An 18,750-nucleotide genomic window follows, 5' to 3' on the forward strand; every position below is an offset into this window, starting at 1 on the left:
TGGCTCCTTTCCAGCCGTTCCCTCTGGTACCTGTCACAGCTACCTGTCAGCAGGGCTTATTTCTGGTGTCTGTCTGCGGCACCTATCAGATGTCGTCATCATGGTAGCGAGGGTTGTTGCTTTTCAGCCGATAAAGTCGCAGTGGTTCTGGGTTTGTGGGTAGCTCTACGTGAGGGGGCAAGGGTTTGGGGGTGAAGGATGTGTTGGGGGGTGCTGGGCCCCCTCTTTAGCTGCAGCTTGGTGCTTGAGGCCTCAGAACTTGGTCTCTCCCGTGCTCCTCGTTGATTTCTTCCGCAGAAGCAGGTTTGCCTCTCAGGGTCGGGGCGCCAGTCAGTGCTTGTACGTAGGCTTTATGTTCGGTGGTTCTTATTTTACATGCAGCCGTTTTTTGTTTTTGTTGTTTTTATCATTTTGTTGGTGACTCTAAAGAAAAATGCCTCAAATTCAAGCTTTGGTCTCATGCGTTTGTGAAATGTAGTTAGGTCTTTGCTTCACCATGCTCTTTGCTTTGTCTGCATGGAAAAGAAGCCGAGTGCCCCGTTCTGTCCTCGACGTAGCAGTGGGGCAGGAGAAGGAACTTTGTGATCTGGACGTAGATGCCGATGTCTGCTGGGGCCAGTCGTAAACCTGGCATTTCATAGGATTTTAAGGCTGGAAAATTGAACTCCAGAGATTTTTGGTCTAACCTCTTATTTTGCAGATAAGAAAACTCTCCTGAAGACGTAAATCTTGCTTTTCAGGGCTGCACCCGTGGCGTATGGAGGTTCTCAGGCTAGGGTCAAATCGGAGCTACAGCTGCCAGGCCATGCCACAGCCACGGCAACGCAGGATCCGAGCCGCGTCTGCAACCTACCCCACAGCTCACGGCAACGCCAGATCCTTAACCCACTGAGCGAGGCCAGGGATCGAACCCGAAACCTCATGGTTCCTAGTCAGATTCGTTTCCACTGTGCCATGATGGGAACTCCAATCTTTTTTTTTCCTTGTGATGAGAACTTTTAAGTTCTCTCTCAGCAACTTTCAAATGCACGCTTTTGTGATTCACTGCAGTCACCTCGCTGTACATTAGATCCCAGGACTTACTCATCTTATAAGGGGAAGTGGGTGCCTTTTGCCCCTCCTTACCCAGGTCTTCCTCGGTGTTGGTTTTCGTCCTCATTGCATTGCGGCAGGGCCTCAGACAACTTTCTCAGAATGATGTGTGGTAAGTACAGTGTTCTCGAATGTCTTAAAATGTCATTATTGTAGCCTTTCACTTGCTTCGTGGTTTGGGTTTGCATCGAATTAATTCTAAGTTCAAGAAATATTCTCCCCGAACAGGCTTGCAGGCGTGGTCCCGTTGTGGTCTTACATCCGCTTACTCACTCTAGAAATCTCCCAGTCAGGTTCTTTGTTACATAAAAATTGTTTTTTTCTCCTGTTTGGAACTTTTAGGACCTTATTTCAAATACTCAGTGATATGAAATATCATGAGTTTTTTTTTTTTTAATTACTCCATGAATGTATTACATTTTATCATGAGTTTTTTTTTTTGTCTTTTGTCTTTTGTTGTTGTTGTTGTTGCTATTTCTTGGGCCGCTCCCGAGGCATATGGAGGTTCCCAGGCTAGGGGTCTAATCGGAGCTAAAGCCACCGGCCTACGCCAGAGCCACAGCAGAGCCACAGCAACGCAGGATCCGAGCCTCGTCTGCAACCTACACCACAGCTCACGGCAACGCCGGATCGTTAATCCACTGAGCAAGGGCAGGGACCGAACCCGCCACCTCATGGTTCCTAGTCGGATTCATTAACTGCTGCGCCACCACGGGAACTCCTGGGTTCCAGGCCCTTCTGAGGGGCTTCCACTGGCCCAGCTGCCCCACGGACCAACTCAGCTGCTCTGCCTCTGTGTTCCACGCCTGCTGACTGCCGGCCGAAGCTGTGTGTGGCTGTGCTCGTCCCCTCTGTGGTGTCTGTCCCCTGCTCCTGTCCTTTCTCCCCACAGAGTTGTCGAAAGCTCGTCTCTGTCTCGGCCTCCCCCTTACTCCCTTGTGTTGTCTGGACGTTTTCTCCTTGTGCTTTGTTCCTGTCGTCTCCGTGGGCCCTGGAGGTCAGGAGTTGACCGTCTGTCCCTAGAGTGACGTCTTGAACCACAGCTCCTGGAAGCCCCTCCTGGCTCGTCCCCTTTGTGCCAGAGACAAGCATCGTGAGAAGCTTGCTCAGATTTGGAAATCATCCTGTTACGTAAAGCCGGCGGGAGGACTTTGTTACAGTGGGCTTGCTCCTGGGAGGCCGGGACTGATGGAGCCTTGGCCCCTCTGTCAGGTGTTTACTGCCCCTGCGAGTTCATGGTCAGAGACGCCTCATTTGGCCAGTGATTGTCTGGATCTCTCTAGAAGTGGGCAGGGCTGCTGTTGGACAGCTTGGAGGGAAGTGAGTTGTGTCTGCTTTGGCAGAACCGGCTGGGTGATGGTCAGCTCTCCTAGAAGCTGGGCGCGGGTGGAGCTGTGGCTCACAGGACCCCCCTGGGCCCACGTGGCTGCATGCACGGGCATCACTCCCCTTCCCACCGCTTATTTATGGTTATTTATGATTATTTAACTCCAACAGGGAGCTTGGAGTGTCAGGTTCCACTGACAAATGTAAACTCCAGTTGGGAAATTCTGTGACATTGAGGGTTTCTTTTCAGGTGCTTTATAAGCATTTATTAAGCACTTAGTAAGCGACATGGGAGGCCATCTCTAGACTGCTTTGACCCCTTGACTGACCCTACCCACCCTGAGAAAGGCCCAGATTCTCCCCTGCAGCAGCTGTTCACATAATGCATACATCGTGCAAATACTATTACAAAAAGAGGTTTACATGAAAAAATGCAGGGAATTTAGAATCCAAAAGAAATGGGGAAAAAAAAAAAAACCCAACCCTAAACTGGAGTTCTGTTTTCTTCCTCTCCCAGTCTCTGACTTGGTCCACGTGCTTCGGCACGTGCTGCCCGGAGTCCGTCCAGGCCTGAAGTGACCCTGCGCCGGCAGCTCCCGTGAGAGCGGGGCAGGGCCGTGGCCAGCGCGTGGGGAGTGGGGGGATAGGCTCCTGAGGGCAGTGGGCTCGCCGTGGCATCACTCAGGGCGCCCAGGGCCGCTGGCCTCACCTCTCCAGGGGGCAGGTTTCCTCGAGAGGCCAGCCGTTTCCACGAAGCACCCACGCGCTGTTACGCGTCTCAAGACATCGTCTCGTGAGTTTCCTTGAAGGAGATGCGGATGCAGAGGCTGCTTCAGATGCGGACCAGCTGGCGTGCCTCGTTCAGAGGCCCACGGCCCCCGGGGCGGACGGTTTTGCCTCTTGTTCTCCTGCAGCGTGTGGTCAGGCGCCCGGGAAACGGGCGTCCCCTCCCGCTTTGGAAGAGGCAGGGCACCGCCTTCCCGGCAAGACCCGATTCTCTCCCGCTCCATTGCAGGTCTCCGTGGCCCTCAGCAGCAGCTCCATCCGGGTGGCCGTGCTGGAGGAGAGCGGGGAGCGGGTCCTCATGGAAGGCACGTTCACCCACAGGATCAACACGGAGAGCTCCCTGTGGAGCCTCGAGCCCGGGAAGTGCGTCCTGGTGAGTGCGGGCTGTGCTGCCATGAGGGGTCGGTCCCTGCCGGCAGGGCGTTTGCTGGGTGTTCCTGCACCTCTGTGGGCCTCAGCTGACTGTCGCTGCTGCATCTACAGCCCTGGTCCCTTGGAATCCCATTGCTTGGCTCCTTGACGTGGGGTAGCTGTCAACAAGGAACTCGGGGACACTTGACTGCAGTGTTTCTCACCCCTTTCTGTCCTCCTGCCCCCGCACAACCACCTGCAGTGACCACAGAGGAGGTCCTGGCGGGGCATCATCCCCAGGGCGGCTGTGCTCACACGCCAGACGCGTCCCCTCCGTCCCAGAGGCTTCTCCCCAGGGATTCGGTTACGCCCAAGGCCGAGCCGAGTCAGTCACCACCTGAAAGGCAGATCGTGGGTGCCGTCCGAATGCCGCAGAGCTGATCAATCCAGACATGCAGGCTTCTTTGACAAAGTGGGGCTCAGCGGGCCACGCTGGCCGCGGGGGCAGGATCCAGGCGGAGAGGCATGTGTTCCAGTTGCTGGTCAGAGCCTTGTGCCTGGTCAGTGGGCAGCACCCAGGGAGGCTGGCACAGCGAAGGGAGGCCGTGTGTTTGGGCTCTTTGCTCGCCTCTTCCCTCCTGCTGGGGTGCTCAGCGGGGCCATGGCGAAGGGCTGAGGATGAAAAGAAAAACGCTGGGTCTCTGCACACAGGGCCCCAGGGTTTTATGCAGGGAGGCTCCTGTGCAAGGCGTGCGGGAAAGAAAGAAATGCTCCTTTCGGTCTCATCAGGACCCACTGCTCTCTGCGCGCCGGCGCTGGTAGGCCTGCCTGCTCGCTCCTGACCGACAAGGCCCGCGGGGCTCTGTTCGGGGCTGGGGTGGCTGGAGGTCGCGGCAGGCCTGGGATCCCCGAGCGCACACAGGCTCCTCTGCGTGACAGGGACCCCTGGGGGCAGAGCCCAGTCACATCTGCCCGATTCTTGGTGTGACCTGGCTCTGTCCCGCCTCCCCGCCCTTCTGAGTTTTCTACTTCGCCTTCATGGCCACAGCCCAGTGGCGCTTCCCAAGGTGGTCGGAGGTGGAAAGCCAGGGTGGCATTATCCCCTCGCCCCCTGAGGTCACACAGGCGGCCAGTGAGCGCCAGTGGCTGGTAGCCCACCCTTGCAGGTGTGGCTGTGGTGGCTCGGTGCTCACAGGGAGCATGGACCCTGACTCTGGGTGCTCTGTTGTCCACGGAGGCCGGGCCTCACAGAGCCTGTGTGGGGTCGACGGACTGACCAGTGCAGTACCACGTACTGCTCGTCCCCATGGGCGGCTCGGCTGTGCCCCCTCTGAGGGCACTTCTGTTATCTGCAGCCCCGTAAACCTGAGTCCCTGCCTGGGATGGAAGGACTGACCTTTCCATGAAAAGTCACCACACTCAAGGTTCCCAGCACAGCTCACAGCCCCCACGTCCGTTAGGTGAAGCAGGGAACCGAGGCAGCCTCTTCCTCACGTTACTTCTGTAGAACTGGGGTTGCTACCAGGTTGCTCACCTCTTAGCGGTTTTGTTGCCGCAGGGGCTGCCGACTCCCTCCTGGTTATCTCAGAGCTGTGCCGCCTTTGACATGTGTTGTGTGCCCTTGCGTGTGAACGTGGTGGGGCTGTGGCCTCCGTGGATGGAGCGCCCTTGGGCCCAGCTCTGTGCGGTGCCTGGGCGTGCAAGCTTGTTTTATAAATCGGGATGCTGATGCTCAGAGAGGGTGAATAGCTTGCTTAGAGTGGAGCCAGACCCACACCCAGAGGCCTCCTGTCCCCATCCTCTCTCTCTCTCTGCAGAGGGCAGGGAGCAGGGAGGAGGAGGAGAGCTGGCAGCTGGCATGGTGTCGTTCGTGAGTGACAGCCCCAGGCAGGTGAGCAGGGAGACGGGCTCAGCGCCTGCCCTGCCGACCTTGCTGAGAGGCCCGGCCAGCCAGTCAGGCACCCTGGCCCTGTGGTCACCCTAGGTCCTCCTCTGGTCCAGGAGGAGGCTTGTGCCCTGGCTGCCTCTCGTTTCCTGGTTTGCTTTTGCCAAATACTTGCTGCTCGAGGCGTTATAAAGAAGAAGAACCAGCTGTGGGCCGAGGTGCACCTGTCACTGCCGGGGGCGTGGCTTGTGGGCGTTCTGCCCCTACTTAACCCTGTGGGGCCCACGAAGAAACCTCTCAGAATTACAGGTGCTATGGAGGTTCTTTCCCAAGGCTCCTTGGAGTGGCTCGCATCACCCGTGACAGGTGTCACGTTTGTGGTGCGGCTTCACCTCTTGCGGGAGAAGAGGAGGACTTGTTCAGAGCAGCACGCCCCCTTCAGGAGCTTGCCCGTCAGCACCGCCCCGGCATACCTGGCGTGCAGCTTCTCCTCCTGCCACGGGCTTCTAGGACAGCGAATGCCCGTGTGTCACAGAGGCTTTGCTGCTTATGGAGCTGAAGGTTTGGCATGTTCTTGGTGTAATTATTTATTTATTGGTGATGTTGAGGGCTGTGTATCTGAGACGATGCCAGAGTGAGCATGTTGCTTTGAGGGATGAAGACCCTGCTGCATTTGCTGCCAAGAACAAGCGCTGCTCCCTCGAGCCTCTGGAGGTGCAGAGCGTGGTTGCTGAGCCTGCCTCAGCCTCAGCCCCGCTCCCTTGCTGCCTTCAGCCTCGCTGGACCTCCGGACCTCCGCCTTTTTTTTTCCCCTGTCTTTTTAGGTCCGCACCCTCGGCATATGGAGGTTCCCAGGCTAGGGGTCAAACCGGAGCTGTAGCTGCTGGCCACAGCCACAGACACATGGGATCTGAGCCGCATCTTCAACCTACATCACAGCTCATGGCAATGCCAGATCCTTAATCCACTGAGCAAGGCCAGGGATTGAACCTATGTCCTCATGGATACTAGTCAGATTCGCTTCCGCTGAGCCCGATAGGAACTCCCCATACCTCCATCTTAGAGGGAGGCTGGGCGCCTTGGTAGGTTGATCCCCAGATGTCTGTTGGTTGCTTTCACGAAGTGCCAGGCCCTGTGCTGGGCACCAGAGCAATGAAAGAAAATAGTCAAGGGCCCACCTGCCGAGGGTCAAGTGGGCCGAAAAGGGCCCCGCATGTCCTCGCCACACCCCAGAACCTGCGTGGGGGCCTCACTTGGAGGAAGGGTCTTTGCAGGTGTGATGTATAACGTTAAGGATCTTGCAGTGACGAGCTCGTCCCCAGGTGGGCCTACATCCAGGGACAGGTGACGAGAGAGAGGCAGAAGGGAGACATAGACGCAGGAAGAGTGACGTGAAGCAGGGCCGCGGCGGGGCGACGCGGCACAGCTGGCCCTGGGAGCTCTGCAGGGAGGACAGCCTGGACACTGGGCTGCGGGCCTGCCTGGCTCCGACGGAGAATGAACGTCCTGTTTGAAGCCTTCAGCGTGGCGCTTTGTGGGGACTGCCTCAGGCGACTGGCACAGGCCTCGGGTGCAGCTCTGAGGGGCCATGTGGGCCAAGAGGGGTGCCCCCAGGGGTGCCTGTCCCCTTGCCAGAGTCCTTGGTCTGAGTCCTGATGCACTGGATGCCCAGCCACTCCACCCTCCTTGCCTGAGCCACGACCCACATCCGACAGGCCCGGCAGGCTTGTCGAGCAGGCAGGGGTGGCAGCTAAAACCGGATGACAGTTCTTGCCTCCTACCTCCCACACGCAGGAATGTTAAACGAGCTTCTTGATTCTCAGGCGCGCTCCTTTCTTGGTTACGGAGACGTGAAATCAGGGCCTCCCCCGATGCCTCGTTCTGTCCCACGGTCGCGTCGGCTCGCTGTCCTGGGTTCTCCTCCCAGGTGGCTCTCCCTGCCGTGGTGACGGCGGGCCTGCCACGCTCCGTGGTCTCGGTGCTCGTGGCCACGGGTGGGGCGAAGCCAGTCCCCACGGGACACAGTCCCCACTCGAGCCGTTTACAGTCGGGGCAGCGGCTGCAGAGTGTTCGCAGGCCTTCATGTGCTCGTCTTGGAGCCGCGCTGGCCTGTGAGTCTGGTGCGTGAACCTGTGATTGTTTCCATCAGGCCGCGCCCCGGTCCTTAGGGTGCTTGTTTAGAGCGGACTTAGAGACTGACCGTAGTCCTCGGTGTTGCTGTGGGCTCTCCCCAGAAGAACGCTGCTTCTGTGGGGTCACCGGATGCCCGCGTGCCCTGGCGCTGGCCTTGTTTCTTTTACCTCATCTCTGCTGACTGGGTCTGCCTGCCTCCCGTCCGTCCCTCTCCGTTTTCTCGCGAGGATGTGTGTTTCTCTCTGAAGTGGTTCATCATCTCCGTTTTGTTGTTGGTGGCCGCCAGCGCTCTTGCTGGCCCTGGGGGGTTATCGTTCAGCTTGAAATACAGATTTAGTTCCTTTAACATTTGGGCAAGAACCCAAAGCTTGGGACTTGGCCCCTGGAAGGAACTGCGAGCTCTTGGCCTTCAGTGCACAGGTGTCCCAGGACCTGACGTGTTTCTCGAGCATCCTCGCCAGCCCCCGGGTCCCGGCCAGGAAGAGCTGAGGCTGGTGTTGAGAAGCAGGTGGCCTGAGGCGGCACGTTCCGGCAGCATTCCGGAGAAGCTGCCCGGAGACAGAGGCACGAGCTGGGCAGAAGCAGAAGACCACGCTCCCCCTCCGTCCTCCAGGAGGAGGGGGCGCTGCCGCCGGGGTCTCTGGCTCAAGACCCACCCGCCCCGCGGCTGCTGCGGTGCTTTGATGCTTCAGCTTCAAAAAAAGCCCAAGAGTTGATGACATTGAAAACCAGGCAATGCCCCCCCAACACCGCTGCGGCCGGCAAAGCCCCGCGAGGCCAGCGGGCTGGCTGGGGCCGCGGGCTCCCCGCAGAAGGGCCTGGAGCCGAGCAGGCCCCCGCTGTCTCTCCCCGACCTCTGTCCTGCTTCACGGCGCCGCTCGGAAGCCCCGTCCCACAGCCTCCCGTGCATCTCCTTGGCCCAAACTTGATCCCACGTACGGGCAGCTGCGGGGAGCCGTCTTCCTCGCTGGGCACGCCACCTCCCTGAATAGAAACCAGCTTCTGTGACGAAGGCCAGGGAAGGAGGGCGTGTGGGTGAGTCACCAGCGCACGTTGGCCACCGAGGCAGCTGATTCTCGTGCAGTTCGAAGCTTCTGTGAGGAGGTTGTGGGAGAGCTGCCCAGCCAGCTCGCTGGAGGTGCCCCTGAGAAACTGCTCCTGGGGCTGGGGCCAGGTTGGTAATAGGAACCCAGAGGAAGGCCAAGGAAGGAGAGTGTGTTATCGGGTCATAGCAGTGACCCCAGACCAGCCAGGCGGACCCCTGAGCGCTGTAGCTGCATCATTAGGGACGGGCCTGAGTGAGAGCTACTGGCGTGCTAGGCATCCAGGAGCCGGTGCTGACGACAGAGGGGTAAATGCTCCTGTCACGGAGGACAGGGCCCCTGCAGGCCACTGCACAGCGCCTGTCGGGGCCAGAGGCATAGTGTCCCTGCCCTTGTGGGGGAGACAGGGTCAGGGAGGAACCCCCGGTGGATGTGGCCATGGGACATCTGTGCCTGCAGGTGGGACATCCTGGGAGGGGGCAGCATCACCTGTGCACTGTGCTGCTGGGGGCACATCTCTGAGTCTCATTAATTTCTTAAACAAGCCTGAAGTGAAGGATGGTCTTGGGGAGCTTCCCGGTGCCCTAGAGGTTAAGGGTCTGGTGTTATCACTGCTGTGGCATGGGTTCGATTGCTGGCTTGGGAACCTCCACATGCCGCAGGCGCAGCCAAAAAAGGGGCATGGGAGAGAAAGAACGGTCTTTAACAACAGAAAACAAACGTGTTGGAATGTTCCAGATGAAAGGGGACAGGACCACTGAGATGCGGTCAGGACCCTGAACTGGATCGTGCGCTGGAGGGAGGGTGAGCTGAAGTTATTGGGAAGGAACTTTCATATCTTCGTGAAGGAGACACTCACTGAAGTATTAGGGGTAAAAGGCCAAGATGATTCTGGAAAAATACCATGTAATTTACCATGTATTATACATGAACAGACCGAGTGAGAGCATGTACGCAGACACGCACACGTGATCAAGAAAGGGGGTTTAGCAGCCTGTTGACAGTGGGCAAAGCTGAAGAGAGTCTACGGGTATTCTTTGTCCTGAAATAGTTCTAGCAACTTGTAAGTTTGAAACTATTTCAAATAAAATGTTTAAGACGTGAAATGGCAGATAAGCCCATGAAAAGACGCGCACTGTCATTAGTCATTAAGGAAATACCACGTAAAGCCACAGTGACATATCACTTCACATTTATTCAGGTGGCAACTGGCAAGAATGGACAGCAAGTAGCAGGTGCCGGCGACAGTATTGGGCCGCTGGAGCTCCCGTGCACTGCAGATGGGAAGGCAAAACGGTGCTGGTTTGGAAACCAGTTTGACAGTTTTTTTAAAGTTAAGCATGCACTTACCGCAGGACCCAGCACTGCTGGGTATCTGCGAAGGGGAAAGAGACCATGTGTTCACACAGAGGCCCGCGTGCGGTCCGTGCGTGACTGCTGAGCCCAGGAACGCATCCACAGGTGCCTCGGCCTGCCGTGTGGACGTCTGCTATGGACACAGGCGGGCTGGGCAGCGAGGCCCATCAAACTGCTTGTTTTTAGGGTCAGTGTCTTGTGGCCTGTGTTGGGCTTGCATGTGCGTGTGGACCTGGCCCGACACCCTCTTGGCTCACGTGAGAGGGACCAGCAGCAGAGCCCCTGGGCGGCTTTGGGCTGGTCCCTGCAGCGCTGTCTGGGGGCTCTTGGCTTGAGTATGGCTCTGCTGTACCCATAGTGCTGGGTGATCCAGGTGAGGCACTGACTTCGAGGTAGAGGGTGATAGTATGTGGGGTTTTTTTTTCCTTTTTGCTTTTTAGGGCCACACCTGCAGCATATGGAGATTCCCAGGCTAGGGGTTGAATCCCAGCTGTAGCTGCTGGCTTATGCCACAGCCACAGCAACTCAGGATTTGAGCCTCGTCTGCGACCTGCACTGCACCACAGCTCACAGCAGTGCCGGATCCTTAACCCACTGAGCGAGGCCGGGGATTGAACCTGTGTCCTCATGGATGCTAGTCAGATTTTGTTTCCGCTGAGCCATGATGGGAACTCCTGTAGTATGTGTTTTACAAGACTTGTCAGTAGTAATAGTATGTGGGAGGGATGTCTTAGCACTGATACTGACCAACAGGGATACAAGTAAAATAAGTCTAAAGGGCCTCTTCTCTCCAGAGATGTATAATTCTGTCGATACAGTCGTCTCTCGGTATCCTCAGGGGACATGGTTCCAGGATGCTCCTGGCCGCAGATACCAACATCCGAGAATACTCTGGTCCTCACGTAAACAGTACGGTGTCTGCGTAGAACTCACTCTCCGCCATCCCTAGCTCACTTACAACACCCGAGACAATGTCAGCGTTATGTGAACAGCTGCGAAAGCTCAGCAAATTTGAGTCTTGCTTTTTGGAACTGTCTGGGTTTCCCAGGATAGGGGTCAGTCAGAACTACAGCTGCTGGCTTATGCCCCAGCAATGCCAGATCCCACTGAGCGAGGCCAGGGATCAAACCTGCTCCCTCATGGATACTAGTGGGGTTCACTTCCACTGAGTCACAGTGGGAACTCCCCAAATATTTTTGATCTGAAGTTGATTGCATCAGTGGACACGGAACCTGTGGATACGCAGAGCTGACTGTACCTCACAAGTCTTTCCTGGACTAGTACGAGCCGAATGCATTTCTCCCTTGGAAGGTTTTCATTGCATCGGCACAGAGAGCTGCAGCTCAGTAAGGAGATGCCGAGGTCTGGCCTTGGGGTCTCTGAGGGCCCAGTCAGGTCTGCGTGTGCAAACTAGAGAAAGCTGGCTGGACAGAGATCTGGAAACAGAACCCTCACCCTGAGTATATACACTGGTGTTGGCAGGAGAGGTCATTCATCTGATCGGGCGACAGAGGCACTCAGAGCCTGCCCTCTGAGCCCTGCCGTGTCTACCCAGGACGATCCGACTCGGGGAGGCTCACCTTGGCTGATGTGCTGAGATGCTGGCATTCATGCTGTGCTCGCAGTTCTCTGGAGACTTGTCTCCCGCAGCAGTGCCCACGCCCCAGTGGCTCTCAGAGCCTGGGACAGAGCTCTGCCGTGACCCTGCTGGACCTGGGCTCTGCAGGGGCCCTGGGTGCACTCAGGCAGCAGGGCTGCCCTAGCCCGTGAGCGATGGGGCTGGCTTCTAATGACCCGTGGGCACACAGTGTCTTGACTGATGTCACTGGCGTGTGGCCCAGCTCCGGGGGCACTTTGTCACGGTTGCCCATGGCTGGTAGCCCTCCTCTCATGGTGTTCCTCTGAGCAGGAGCTGCTCTGGCTGCCAGCTCGTCATCTCCGTGTCGCCTCTCTGCCCCCTGCGTGTGCCTGGGACCTTCATCCCATCTGAGGGACGGCACGAGCGAGGGTGGGCAGGGCGGCCCACCATCAGCTGGGAGTTCAGTTGGGAGTTTCCCCATGAGCCCAGCCACTGACCCTGGGAGGGGCCTGGCCTGGGATGGGTGTCCTTGGCATCAACTTCCGACAAAGCCCTGCTATTCTGCGGTTCCCACCTTGGAGTTCTTGTGCCCACCCCACCCCCAGCTCCTCCCTCCCTCCTTGGGCTGCGCTGTGAGGCTGTGGTGGCTCTTCCCCTGATGGGGAGAAGAGTGGGACAGAGGCACCCAGGCCTCTGCTTGGGGGAGGGGGTCATCATCGGGCTGAGTGCTTGGTCCCCTGGGTTCTAGGCCCCCCCACAGCAGGCTGGAGCCTGGGTGCTGCATCTGGAAGCAGAAAAGTCATCAAGAGGGAGGGAAGGGGGACAGGCTAGCAGGGTCCTGGCAGATGGACATTGAAAGCAGCTCCTGTTTGTGCTCAGGCTTCTCACGGCCGCTCAGGGAGGCTGTGACGGGGACCAGGTCTGGGGGGTGGGGGGGGGGCGCGGCTCAGAGCACTTGGAAATGTCAAGTGTTCTTGGTCAGAGTGGGCTGGGGTTCTGATGCATATGGGGTCCCTGTCTTCCGAGAGGACCTGGGGGCAAGGACCACAGGCACCAGCCAGTCGTAGATCTGGAGCGCCGGTCCCCTGCCCCGACTTCCCCTCTGGGTCCCCAGCGCCACCTCCCCAGCCCTGACTGTGTCTGCCCCCGTGTGCCAGGTGAGCCTGAACAAGGTGGGCGAGTACTGGTGGAGCGCCATCCTGGAGGGCGAGGAGCGCATCGACATCGACAAGATCAACAAGGAGCGCTCCATGGCCACGGTGGACGAGGAGGAGCACGCCGTCCTGGACAGGCTCACCTTCGACTACCACCAGAAGCTGCAGGGCAAGCCGCAGAGCCACGAGCTGGTATGGGCGCCCACCCTTCGCAGGTCGTCCTGGGCCCTCACACGGGCAGCTCTGGCCTGGTGACCCCCTAGGCCGGGGCTCTGGTTCCACCGCTGGACAGGGAGCCCGGGTGGCAGAGCCTGCAAGGTGCCTGGCCGCAGGATCGGGACCCTCTCGTTCCTAGCTCAGTGCTGGGGCCGTCCAGGCAGATCCGCCCGAGCCCCTCCAAGACCCTCAGCAGAGGGAGGACGGCCAGGCCCAGGCGTGCTCAGGGCCAGGGTGCGGTTGAGCGCAGAGGGCCCATGGGGAGGAGGTCCCTCCGAGTCACTTGGACGTCAGAGGCCTGAGCGTGCGTGGGGCTGGCGGGTGCGGGGGCCGAGGAGGTGAGTGCAGAGAACAGGATCAGATGGCAGGCTGCCTTCTGTCTCAGTAATCCCAGAGTGGCTGTTTGGAGGAGAGAGGGTTGTGAGTCTCAGGTTATTTTTAGCTCCCAGTGTCCCACGTGAACAGCACCGGGAGTCGAAAGTCCGGCGCGGTGGGAACAGGCCAAGGTGAAGCACGTGTCCCGTCCGGGGAGGGCGGGCGTGGGGCTTGCTGAGCGCCACGGCCCCTCTCCAGGGTTTGGCTGCTCATGTGTCAAACACAGCGCTCCCCCCAGGACCGCTGAATGCCGTTCGGGTTCTTGGGTGTCCTGTTTGTCCCCTGGGGGCCGTGCGGTGAGTGTTTCAGGCCCGTGGCTGCCAAGGCTCCTGCCCACGTGCCTGTGGGTCTGTCTCCGTCCTCCTTTCATTCAGATCTGGACACACACGGCCCACCTTGCTCCTGCGGGGGCCACGGGGCCGTGGAGGGTGCGCTGGGCGCTCACTGCTTGCAGGTTTGGTGGGGTTGCCTGGGTCACAGTCTCCATGCGGCGGCCCGAGTGGAGGGTCGAGGGTTAAGGGTCACAGCACACGTTCAAGGGCCCAGAGCTGATCTGACAGCAGGGCGGGCGTTTGACCCCTGCGCTGGTTCAGGCCTGTCTGTCTTCTCTCCCTGAGTCTCTGCATCTTTTCTTGGTGTGGCTCCCTGACCCACCGGGGCTCATGGGGCCGGAGGCTGGGGCTCCGGGTGACCTTTGGGTCACAGGCACGTTACTGGTCTCGTCTTTGGAAAGTGATGTCTGGTGTAATTGCTGAGCTCGCAGGGTCCAGGACTTGAAGTGCAGCTCCCCTCTGTGCACATTGAAGTGGCAGCTTTGATCCAGTCTCGCTGTGTGTTTGCCTCTGGCCACCGGATGAAGGAGCATCTGAACACTGGCCTGACGGGAGCGGGGCTCGTGCAGCCACTGGAGGGGGGTGTCTCTGCCCCAACGTGGGCAGCACCGGCCGTGGGGCCCAAGTAGGAAGCAGCTCGGGAATGGGGCTGACCGATCAAGAAGGAGCTGAAGAAGAACCACGAGGATGCTGTAGTCTAGTGGAAAGACCTCTGCGGTTTGAGTCCAGAGAGATTCTGGAAGGACTTGCCGTTTCCCAGGCAGTGTGCCGACCGTGAGCCAGTGAGAGTGCCTGGCAGAGTGCAGTGCCCTGCGAAGACCTTCGGCGGACACATAGAGCCCATGGCTGGTGGCAGGACCCAGGGATGACCCTTCGCCCAGCTGGCCTGCTCCTGGACAGCCAGGGCCCCCAGCTCCCCACCCCTCACCCTCACTGGAGACAGTCAAGGGCTGATGTCTCAGGGCCCTGGTGAGGGAGGTGGGCGGGGGTCTGAGGGCACGGCGCTGTGCCAGCCCTGTTGCCTGGGACTCACCGGGCTTAGCAGGGATTCGGGCAGGAGCATCTGCAGATGGGGCCTGGCCTCCCAGGGTCCCACGTGCACCTTCCTCAGCACCTGGGGCCTTGAGGAAAGCCCAGCCTGGGGAGCAGGTGCTGAGAGAAGCGTGGAGGCTTGAGGACCTGGTAGAGCTGGCGTGGCCTGGTGGTGCGGCAGCTGGACTTTCCAGTGCTAAAGGCCTCGCAGCCATGCACAGTTGAGTCGGTGGTCTCCGTGGGCCCCGGAGGAAAGCATCCGCAGGAGAGGAAGGGACTTGGGGCTGGAGAGTCAGCAGGACCAGCTGGTGGCTTCAGATGAGGGCTGTGAGGAGAGGGAGGAGCCGTTTGAGAAAGGAGGTGGTGGCGGTGAGGGGCCCAGGGCTCCCCGTGGAGCTGTCGTGAGGGCCTGTCAGGCCGTCTGTGACGAGGCTGGTGCATGGGGACGTCGTCATGGGTCGGGGCTCAGCGCAGGGTGAGTGAGAGACCGAGAAGGGGGCCTTCAAAGGGGGCGGAGGGCAGGAGCTCGAGGAGGGGATGCAGGAGGAGGCCTGGCTCGGCGGGGCGGCCAGGAAGCTTGTTGCCGGGCGACAAGGTGTCACCTTGTGACTCTGCTGGGGATGGGAGGCGGGACGGCGGTGGGGCCCTGGGCTCTCTGGTCACCTCCTCTGTGGAGGCTGCAGTGCCCAGCCCTCCGAGTGCTCTGTCCCAGGTCCCTGTCACGTGCTGTCTGCTGGGTCGGGAGTGACATCCGTTAATCCCTGCCCCGCGCTGCGTGTCTCTGACCCGTTTGCTGCCGCGCACTCTCTTAGGCTCAGTAACAAGGAAGAGGAGGCGCCTGTCAGGAGTCCTGCAGCCTCGTCCAGTACCAAGGATGTCCCCTCAGCTCTGTCGGCCTAGAGGCCGGGGGTGGGCAGGCCCTTCTGGCCCCCAGGCAGTGCGTGTGTTTGTTTCTTCCTGTCAGAAGGAACGGAAGGTGGCTCCCAGCCCACTGTGTTGGCAGGGAGGGCACGGCAGGCAGCCTCGGGGACCCAGGGGAGGAACGCCTGCAGCACAGGGAGATGCCTCCTCGCGGGCACAGCCTCCTGCAGTGCCCTGGCTGAGGCGCCGCTTGGTCCGTTGCCACCCCTTGAAGGCTGAAGGTCCAGACTGGCCACATACTGGGATGCATGATGGAGCCGCTGTGACCCCCCCCCCCGCCGGGGTCCACAGGAGTGGGGGGCTGTGGGGTCCTCAGCCGGACTTGTAGGTGTCTCCCTCCGCGTCACAGCCTGGGTCATCCCCAGATTAGCCGAGGGCTCGGGCCTTGGTGCCAGCAGCCTTCTCCCTGGGGAAGGGGAGCAGAGGCCCCCTCTTTGGCCCCGGTCAGCAGCGCTGTGGGTTGTCCCCCTCGAGGCATTCAGACACATTGCTCATGAGAAGGGACAGCCTCTGAGCCAGAGAGACGGCGGTGCTTCACTGGGGGGCAAGACGGGGGCAGAGTTGGCCTGGGGGGCGGGGTGGGGGCACAGTCTTGAGGAGGGGGTCTGCTCTCAGTCCAGGCGGGGCCTCTTCCGGAGGCGGCAGAGCAGAGGCCCGCTCCGCTCCGGGACGCGCGGGCCGGGTGACTACAGTTAATCTCTCTATTTTCTGTTCGTAGAAAGTCCATGAGATGCTGAAGAAGGGGTGGGACGCTGAAGGCTCTCCCTTCCGAGGCCAGCGCTTCGACCCGGCCATGTTCAACATCTCCCCAGGGGCCGTGCAGTTTTAATGACCGAAGGAGAGGCGGCCCTCGCGGCGGGGAGGCGGGGCCTTGGTGGTGTCCCTCAGCTCCCTCCTGCCAGGGACTCCCTGTCTGGTTCACCCTTGCCATCCTTGCTTTCAAGGGCGAACCCGGCCTCCACACTGGCCCTGGGCCTCCAGACTGTTCCAGAGCAGGGTGGGCGGGGGCCGCGCGGCTGGTGCCCCGGCGGCGGGGCGGAGAGCAGGCGCCCCCGCCCTCTGCTTGCTGCTGTCTGTGATCTTTGCTTTTGCTGCTCTGGCGCTTGGGGCGGGGCCTGCAGACTGTGGGCCGTGCTCCTGGCAGTTTGGGGAAACCTCAGCCTTGTCCTCTTGCTGGGTGTGTTCATGTGCCGTCCTGCCCGTCTGCTTGTACACGTCACCTGCCTGCCTCCCCCGGTCCAGGAGCCGCCGAGCCTGGGGTCCTGGGGTCCTGGTCACGGGTTCGGGATGCCGGAGGCAGTCTCTCGTGGCTGCAGGTGCAGGGCCAGCCCCTGTCTTCTGGCCCGCTCTAGCACTTTCTTCTCCAGGGGTCTGGTTCTTGTCAGAGTGACCTGGGCCAGGCACCCTCAGGAGACCCCCCTGGCGTGTCGGCCGTGCTGCAGCCCCTGGTCCCTTCTCGGCTGAGGCCGTGCTGTGCTGCACAGAGCTCGCGGCTCTGCTCCCACTGCTCTCCCAGGACCCAGAGCCAGTGCTCTGTACCAGGACCTTGGGGCTGCCCTTTGGGGCGGTCACCTTGCAGGTTTCTGCACCCCGTGAGCTGTGTTCACTGCACTGGGGGAGGAGGAGCTCTGTTGGGGGGCCTTCAACTCTGTAGCTGAGAGCTGGTCGTCGACGTCTGTAGGGGCAGGTTTCTGGCTGACGGGGCCCCTGTGGACGCAGCCCTGGGCCCCAGGAAGCATTTGCTTGTCCTGATGCCGTCCCGGGAGATGTGGACACCAGGTGGCTGATGGGCGCTCCACCAAGGGGGCACAGAGCCCTGCTTTGCGGTCACGCCCGGGCTGGTGGTCGGGCCGCTGACCTTCTCCAGCGCCCTTAGGGTTTGCATGCCTGCCCCATGTAATGAGAGGCCTCCCTGGCCCGCGTCGGTGTGAGGGCCGCTCTCCACCTGCCTCCTTCCCTCTGCCGTCTTCTGCCGGGGCGGGGCGGGGCGGGGCGGGGGTGCCTGCACCTCGGCTCTTTGGGAGACTGGGGGCTGCGGGCTCCGTGCTCAGTTGTCTTCCTTTGCCCCTTCTTGTCTTCGCGGTTGTGTTTCTCCCCACCCTACTGACTGTAGCGGCGGCCTGGGGCTGGGGCTCTGGTCCCACGTGCTGAGACTGCCAGGTGCCCTCGCCCGCCGTCTGGTGGGCGACCTCTGCTCCTTGCTGCTGGCCTGGGCCCTGGAGCCTGTGCTCCCTGCCTGTTTTCTCTCTTTAGACACGGCAGCAGCAGATTGGCCACTGAGCTCCATCCGCAGAGGTCCAAGGAAAGCGGGGTGCCGCCTGCAGAGTCGCCCCGTCTCCAGTGGTGGTTTGCAATAAATCCGTATGTGAGCACATCCGTGTCTGTGTGACATTTGCTGCCGAGACGGTTTTCTGTGTGTGGTCATCGCCCACGTTCTAGCCAAGAGGTCCCTGGCCCATGTACACAGCAAATGCGAAAATGGGGAATTCCTAAATATTTCCCAAAGCTGTTTCTCATTCAGCCTGCGTGCTGGCCAAGACTTCACGTGTCTTTCAGAAATCCGATAAGCTTCTGCTCAAGAAAAACGATTGTAGCTATATAGAGCTTACATCTGTTTCCGAGTAGGATTCAGAAGGCTTCGCCCGGGGGTCCTGGTGCCCTCTTCCCCTGCACTGGTCCCTGGACACTGGGCCCGTGAGTCTGCCTGCGTCCCTTCCAGGCATAACAGGTGGCTGACAGGTCCCCTTCCTCAGTCCCGTCACAGGCCTTCCGCCCCCCACCCCCACCCCATTCCCGGAGCCGTGCTCAGGGGGCCGGACCCGGTGGGTATTTCCTGATGAGCATTCTTGAACGAATGAAGAATGTGCAAATGCCTGAACAGTGGAATTCTTAAGTATTCTCCAATAACCTGCCAGGAAGGCGAGGCGCCGTCTTTCAACAGTTTGCCTCCAAAGCTTGGCAAGAGGGAGAACAGCCAGGAAGGTTTTGTGGGCAGGTGTGTCCAGGAGGGGCAGCTGCCTTTTGAAGACCTGACCACCCACAACACAACCTGGGGGACAGACCCAAACCCACCCCCGGTCTGCTTCCGGGTGGCTGTCTGGCCGCAAGCTCAGCCCAGGCTGACGGCTTCTTTCCATGAATAAAGGGTGGAGTGAGGGCCCCGGAGCCG

The 18,750-nt window shown here is 59.9% G+C and overlaps 1 protein-coding gene across 1 annotated transcript in view; it reads left to right on the plus strand.

Moving 5' to 3' along the window:
• The window catches only part of NUDCD3 (NudC domain containing 3), a 70,363-nt gene extending 52,410 nt beyond the window's left edge, over window positions 1-17,953 (plus strand). The window contains exons 4-6 of the mRNA XM_047763878.1: window positions 3,434-3,577; window positions 12,709-12,897; window positions 16,300-17,953. Coding sequence (XP_047619834.1) covers window positions 3,434-3,577; window positions 12,709-12,897; window positions 16,300-16,410 — 444 coding nt within the window. The 3' untranslated portion in view covers window positions 16,411-17,953. The remainder of the gene's footprint in view (window positions 1-3,433; window positions 3,578-12,708; window positions 12,898-16,299) is intronic.
• Window positions 17,954-18,750: the final 797 nt, after the last annotated feature.

The sequence above is a fragment of the Phacochoerus africanus genome, chromosome 16, assembly GCF_016906955.1.
Source record: "Phacochoerus africanus isolate WHEZ1 chromosome 16, ROS_Pafr_v1, whole genome shotgun sequence".
NCBI lineage: Eukaryota > Metazoa > Chordata > Mammalia > Artiodactyla > Suidae > Phacochoerus > Phacochoerus africanus.